This window comes from Pinus tabuliformis, chromosome 3_1 (assembly GCF_031772625.1).
Source record: "Pinus tabuliformis cultivar Carrire ecotype Pingquan chromosome 3_1, CPIR1, whole genome shotgun sequence".
NCBI classification, from domain to species: domain Eukaryota; kingdom Viridiplantae; phylum Streptophyta; class Pinopsida; order Pinales; family Pinaceae; genus Pinus; species Pinus tabuliformis.
The window spans coordinates 185,850,384-185,857,930 of record NC_142301.1 but is presented as its reverse complement, the minus strand read 5'-3'; the positions used below and the strand labels follow the sequence as shown (position 1 = coordinate 185,857,930).

Below are 7,547 nucleotides of genomic sequence, written 5' to 3'. Positions count from 1 at the left end.
TAATGTTGTAATACCTACTCTAGTATAATTTGAACTAATAGAAAAAACACCATCTCAATTTTAAGAGAAAAAACGAAGATTATTTACGATTGGAATATAAACCTGAACCGAATAGCTCATCGCATCGCATCATTGTATTAGCATGGTTGGAATTATACATCTAACACATTAAAAACAATTCATATAATATGACATGGAAAATCGAAATAACATTACAGCCTATAATCAGCGCAGAAAAGCAAGGCAAATGGGAATCTAATGCTTAATAGAAAATCTCTGAACTGGAAACTTTAATTAGCATTAAGATTCCATAATCGCCGCAGGAAAGCAGGACAAACGGAAAATCTGACGATTTGTGATATAAAATAAAAAAATCTAATTGATATGGAGGCCAGAATCACACAGGATATCAAGACATTGTTATTCTCTGTCGTAATTCAACAAACAAAGTAGTTATTTTAGAATCTACTATTTACTGATTACATGAGCGTAGCGCCTCTCTGCAGAATAAATGAAACGGGAAAATGAGTTGTAAAATTTAGATAGATAGGCAAATCCATATATGATTATAACCAATCACCTTCTCTACTATGAAGGTTATAGCCTAATAGCTAGTCTGTATCATACGAAATAACAGTCTGCAAATGCCTACACATTAAATAAGAGGAGCAGGAGGAGGCAGCTCATGTATGGGATCTCCAACTTCGCTGCTATCGGCGTGGAGGAAGTTGACAAAGAAATCGGGCTTAGGAGGTTGCGGAACTTCGAGGGTTCCTTGCAGCATTTTAGCAACCTTTCCCATGGAAGGCCTTTCATCTGGTCTGCTCTGAATACACCAAAACGCTGTCTTCACCATTCTCTTAATCGCCTCCATCTGAAGGCCATCATTTCTTACTCCACTCAGAATACTTTTGTCAACCACCTCCTCCACATTCCTCTCTAAAACCACCCAATCAAAAGCCTTCTGTGGAAAGAACCATTGATCACCCTCCACAGCTGATTGACTGAAGCATATATTCCTCCTTCCGCTAACAATCTGCAGAAGCACAATCCCAAAACTGTATACATCTGCTTTTGCACTTATAGCTTCGGTTTTCTGCATCCAGTACTCGGGTGCCAGATATCCAGGAGTCCCTTTGATGTTTGACACGCTTAGACTGTGCTCTCTATCCACCAGCTTTGCCAGACCAAAGTCAGAGATCTTGGGACAAAAGCTCTCGTCCAGCAATATGTTCTCCGGTTTGATATCACGATGGAGAACCCATTCCAGGCACTCTTCGTGCAGGTAGGCTATGGCTCTCGCTACCCCCACTGCGATTCGATATCGTGAGCTCCAGTCCAACCCAACTGTTTCGCCATTGCCCTGCTTATCGAACAAATATTTGTCTAATGACCCATTTGGTATATACTCGTACACAAGCAGTCTGTGTTCACCTTCTGTGCAGAAACCCCACATACGAACAAGGTTGAGATGATGGATTCTCCCTATTATTGTCACCTCTGCCCAGAACTGCCCTTCCCCTTGAGATACCCTCTTGAGCTTCTTCACTGCAATCTGTCTCTGATCGGGCAGAACACCTTTGTACACAGTCCCGAATCCTCCTCTGCCCACTTCATTGCTGAAATTATTAGTCGCCGCTTTCAGCTCCGCGTATGTGAATCTCTTTGGTCCCCCGCCTGAAAGATTAAGTAGAATATCCAAGTTGAATATTCCGGCGATGTCTCTATATTTGGAGTACTGCCTCAGAAATGTCCAGAAAGCCAAAACTCCACAGAAAAGCTCTATGCCAAATATGGAGCAAATTATTATAAGATCACGCGTTGTGTGATCGGAATCGTTTGGCGGAAACGGCAGACTGAAACCAGCATCGCAAACATTTTCCGCCACGGAGAGCATACCCGTGTATGGATTTTCATTTGAGATATTTTTCTCTTTTGCAGACAGCTTCAAGTACGTGCGCGCTAGCGAATCTGGAGACCAATATCCGTTCAGTAGTCTGTTGAAATGGAGAGCACAGTATCCGCTGCCGTCCAATTTGTGTGAAAAACCCAGACATGTGCAATTGTTCAAACAAGTCGACATACAGTCTTCGAATCTCACAATATTCCTGATTGTCTGATTGCCTTCTCCACTAAAATTGACGTAATCCAGCGGGATAAATTGATAATCGACATTCTGATAATTAGGACTGCATAAAGGCTGGGGAAATTGAACAATTCTCTGGCAGCTGCGAGAATCAGTAATATTTGGAAGGAAGCCGGGTGGACATTGGCATACTGGCGTACTGTCGTTCAATTCGGGGGTCTTGCAGATAGCGTTGTCTCCACAAGTACCGTGAATTTGGCAACGCTCTTGTACTGCTTCCCACACTACTTCCCAAGATGAAGAAGAGTTCCCCTTCCAGCTGTAAATTCTGAGATTTCCATCGTGGTCTAAAGTTAATCTTCTTAAGGGACTGGCCGGATCCCCACTGTCTGATGCCATCAAAATCTTTGGGTTGCTTGGACCGATAAGGTTCCCATCAACACCCAGACTAATTACTTCATTATTAACTGTCAAAGCCCAGTACCCTAATTCGCTCCTTTTATAATACAAGGAGGGCGTTTGAGTTTTGGACTGAGAGGCAGAAAAGATATAAGCACCTGAGGCGTAGGTACTGCCATTTCTGGTCGACACCAATCTACTTGTCTGGGAGAAATTCTGTGTTGGAAGAAGAGTAAAAGTAGGAGAGTCGAAGCTCTGCCAGACATGGTTATTCTTGCTTGTCTTGAACACCAAATTCCCTGAGCCTAACAAAACCAGACCCATTCCAACATCGGTTCCATTGGAAGTGTTGATCGGCGCACTCCATATTCTCCCTTGAGCATCAGAGTCAGATAAGGTGAGATTTCCATTCTCAAGGGTCAAGGAAGAATTGTAACCTACTAGATGATCTCTATTAGCCATCCACGCCACGGTCCTCTGAGGATCGTTGGCATACCATACAGCAAAAGCATAATTATTTGGCGAAACATTATAGAAGCCGGCACAGAATATCCCATTTGGAGAAACCAGGTATGTATTATTCCCAGGCTTCCAACCCGGATTTTTCAGCCGAGTAGAGGGGACAACTAATTCCTTCCTCTCACCTCCTTCCCCACAACCCAATAAAATGAATAACTGCATTAAAAAACATTTAAGGAAAAGCTGCGGAGTAGCGCCCATCCTTTCGAACTTACCAGAACCCAAACGTTCTCCTTCGTTTCACCAATAGAGGTGGAGATCCCTGGTGCAGCACATGACACTAATTAAATTGTATCATCAAATACTATACAAAGCAAATTTAGCCTGTCCTGGACATTACGAATTTATAAAGATTTAGTCTGTCCTGGGCATTACAAATTTGGTCCTATGAATTTTGTAATTCAATCCTATGCAATACTATATTTCCGTATCATTTAAGGAGAGCCAGTTCCGTATAAGTTAAGTTAATGAGAAAGTCACGAGTCACAAGAAAAGGTTTCAGTAAGAGGCAGCAGTTAATGACGTGAGGAGAAAGGTAAGGTCGACTGGTCAAGGAAGGACTTGCATCCAGAAGCCACGCGGCACGCCCACACGGTCTGTTTGACGTATTGACGTGTTGACGTCATATCTGTGAAAATATCTGACATGTATCAACCTGTTTCGCTGTTCAAATCTTAATTCTTGTACCCTATAATTTTAGAAATTATTAATAAAGAAAAAAGCGACGCGTCTCTGCCGTCTGGAAGAGGTTGTGGAAATTTGTTTGCTGAAAACAATAAAATATTAAATATAGTTGAATCGATCTGATAGCGGGGGGAAATTCCAACTTTACTTTGACTTCGGCATGGTGGTGTAATTAATAATAATTTTAATAACAATTACAATTAATATTATTAATAATAATAAATATATTAAATATAGTTGAATCGATCTGATAGCGGGGGGAAATTCCAACTTTACTTTGACTTCGGCATGGTGGTGTAATTAATAATAATTTTAATAACAATTACAATTAATATTATTAATAATAATAAATTTCTTTATGAAAATAGAGATATCAAATAGAATCGGCACGGAAAAACCCTTGGACGCGCGCAGGTTTCGACCGCTGCTCCCATGGCCGCCGCAGCAACCCGTCTTCTCGCCCAGCAAACAGGGAAAGAATTAACAGGCAGGGCGGAAACGAAGACTGGAGCTAGGGCATATGCCCGGATCCCATATGCGTTCTCGTTGGCGGTTTATTTCGGCCATAGCGGAAGTGGGTTTCAAAATCACAGAACCAATAAAGAAACTACAGCACTCACGCCCACTGTGACCCGGATCTGGTCGAGTCATCCTCAGAAAGACGCAGGAAAGCCGAATACTCAGAAGAAAGACGTGGGAGGAGATAGGAACGGGGTCATGGGCGCTGTGGGTAGCGGATCGGCAGCATTGCCCAGAGGAACTAATGCAGAAATCAACGGAGGAGGGCTGCATGAAGCGGATCCATTTCCCTCCACTGAAAATAGATTCAAAAATTCCAGATCTGGTCTGGATCTACCCGATCCGGGTAACAATTCCCAGACTGCCAGGTCAGGATACCAAATCTTTGTTAAAACGCCAAAAGGAACCACAAGCGTGATCTGGACTTATGACGGCGACAGGGTCTCAGATCTGAAGAACAAGATCGCCGATCAGACTGGCTACCCGGGTGAGGAACAACACCTGTTAAATGAGGGCAGATCGCTGCAGGACTGCAGAACCATGCAAGAATACAACATCAAGCCAGGCTCCACAATCATTCTCAATATGAGAATAAGAGGTGGAGCTGAAAATGCTGGAACTAGCTCACAAAACAAAGGGTCATTTAAGGAAGCAGTGAAGGGCAAAGGAAAAAACTCCACAACGGTCAATGAACCTCCGGGGCAGTACATTGTAGATCAACTACCGGAGAGCCCATCTATCTCCATCGAAATACCAGAGGTAAAAGAAATACATTCAGATTTACAGAAAAAAGCAGTTATTTGTAGATTTAATGGTTTTTGGCCTAGAACTGATGCACTGTATCAATGGATCTATTCGGCTTGGACAAAAAATTGCCAAATCTACCTATATCCAAAAGGGTTTTTTATTGTATGCTTTGAGTCAGAAGAAGAAATGGAAACATTTCTCAACCAAGGGCCATGGTTCTGGGGCAGTGCTGGACTTTTCATTGTCCCTTGGTTTCCTGATTTTGATACCAATACCATGGTGGTATCAAGGATGCCAGTATGGGTTAGGCTGCATAATCTCCCTTTACATTTTTGGCATTCAAAGGTTTTAATAGCAATTGGAAATACCCTGGGGAGAATGTTAAGGATAGATGGAGACCGATACATGAAAGGAATATTTACTTTTGCCAGAATATGCGTTGAGATAGATCTCAGCCGAGGACTACCTGAGAGCATCATTCTGAATTTCAATAATACACAGTGGAAACAACCCCTGGACTATGAGAACACTGCCTTCAGATGCCGGGGATGTCAACAAACAGGTCATCTGTACAATGCATGTCCAAACCAAAATAAGAGTAAACATCAGCAAAGGAAGCCGAAAGGATGGCAGAACATAGATGCCGTATATAAAAAGGCAACTACAGCAAAGAAAGAAGAACAAAATTCAGCAAAGGAAAAAGATCAGGACAATAAGGATAAGGAGATAATTGAGGAAAAGGAACAAGAGACCCAGATGGAAACAGGTGGTAATAAACGAAGTCACAGCCCTGAAGGATCGGATTCAGATAAGGAACAGCCAATGTGTGCGATGGAAAACCAGCTAGCCGTTCTTGACTCCCCTCCCAACATGGATGGTTGGCGAAAAGTGGAGAAGAAGAAGGGCAGGAAGACTTAGGTCAACAGTGTTTTTTTCTTTAGGGCTGCAATCCGGAAAATGGAGCAGCTCTCTTTTTTCCTGCCTTTAGGCAGTGCTGTATATTGCAGGCTGTGTGATTTTCACCCACACAGCTAAAATGAATGCTTTTTGCATATGCTTGTAACTTTTTATTTTAATAAAAAGTTCGATTTTTTTCTCTGGAAAAAAAATAATAAATTTCTTTATTTTGATGATTAATCACATCATAAGTTGTTAGTTGACATTTTCAACCATCTAATGTGGTTCATCTTAAAGATAAAGGTGAAAAAATCAATCAAAATGTGGTCAAACAACTAGAATAAGATTAATCACAAAGACATTATCAAAACCAATATAAATCACAAAAGTCTAAAATCAAACAATAATTGTATTATTACAATTACGTTACTCATAATAAATTCATTCATATAAATAAAAATTAACAATATTTATTAATACTAATTATATTATCAACAATTCATTCTATGCTTATTAATATTATTAATAATTAAAATTAATAATATTAATAATATAATCAATATTAAACATTATTAATAATATTTATAATTATTATTATTAGTTTTTAATAATGATTTTCAGATTAATTATATTTTAAGTTGTTGATCCACATTTATAACTAACTAATCTAGTTTATTTTCAAGACAAAAGTGAAGATGAACCACATTAATTAGTTATGGTTGGACCAACAGCTTAAAATGTGATTACTCTGAAAGACATTATCAAAATCAATACAAATCACAAAAATCTAAAATCTAAAATTATTATTATTATTAAAAATAATAATAATATTAAGTTTATGAAAGATTTTTTGGCATAAATCACGAGATAATTCATTTGTCGACGCATTTCGAACCAACTAGTGTGGTTCATCGTCAGGACAAGTTGAATGAGCAAATCAGGGTTTGCATGTTAAATAGATAGAGGAGAAACTCCAACGGCTGTATGCCGTTACCAGGGCTTGGAATACAGCCTTTGGAGTTTCTGCTCTATCTATTTAACATGCAAACCCTGATCTACTCATTCAACTTGTCCTGACGATGAACCACACTAGTTGGTTCAAACGCGCCGACAAATGAATTATCTTGTGATTTACGCCAAAAAATCTCTCATAAACTTAATATGGATCACAGAAGCCTCAATTCAACAGTAATAATATTATTAATAACAAAATTAACAATGTTTATTCATAATAATAATAATAATTCATTCATTCATTCATATTATTAAAAAAAATAATTTATTAATTTATTTATACATAATAATTAATTTAATAATTAATTACATGACAATTAATAATAATTAATTAATTTATATTTAATAATAAATTGATCATTACTATTATTTATTAAAAAATACAAATATGTTTTTCTTTAATATTATAAACCCTAAAATAAGTATGCTTTACCATTGTTGATTTTCATTTTGAGACAATCTTTGTCACGATGTGACGTTGGACCATGGTTGACCATCATTATAAACCCAAAGGATTTATATTAAACTCAAGGATCAAGATTATATCCTAGGAATATGAATGCTTATATTAATAAACCCAAGGAATTCATATTATAAAACCAAGGGAATAATAAACCCAATGAGTTAATACTAACACTCCAAAGGGATTATAAACAAAAGGGAATAATATTATACCCAAGGG

The 7,547-nt window shown here is 38.7% G+C and overlaps 1 protein-coding gene across 1 annotated transcript; it reads right to left on the bottom strand.

Annotated features, from left to right (window-relative positions):
• Positions 1-376: 376 nt before the first annotated feature.
• Positions 377-3,429, bottom strand: LOC149186420 (putative receptor protein kinase ZmPK1). Its single transcript, XM_089411002.1, has one exon. The coding sequence runs from the start codon at positions 3,203-3,205 to the stop codon at positions 656-658; it is 2,550 nt and encodes an 849-aa protein (XP_089267128.1). The 5' UTR covers positions 3,206-3,429; the 3' UTR covers positions 377-655.
• Between the last annotated feature and the right edge of the window lie 4,118 nt (positions 3,430-7,547).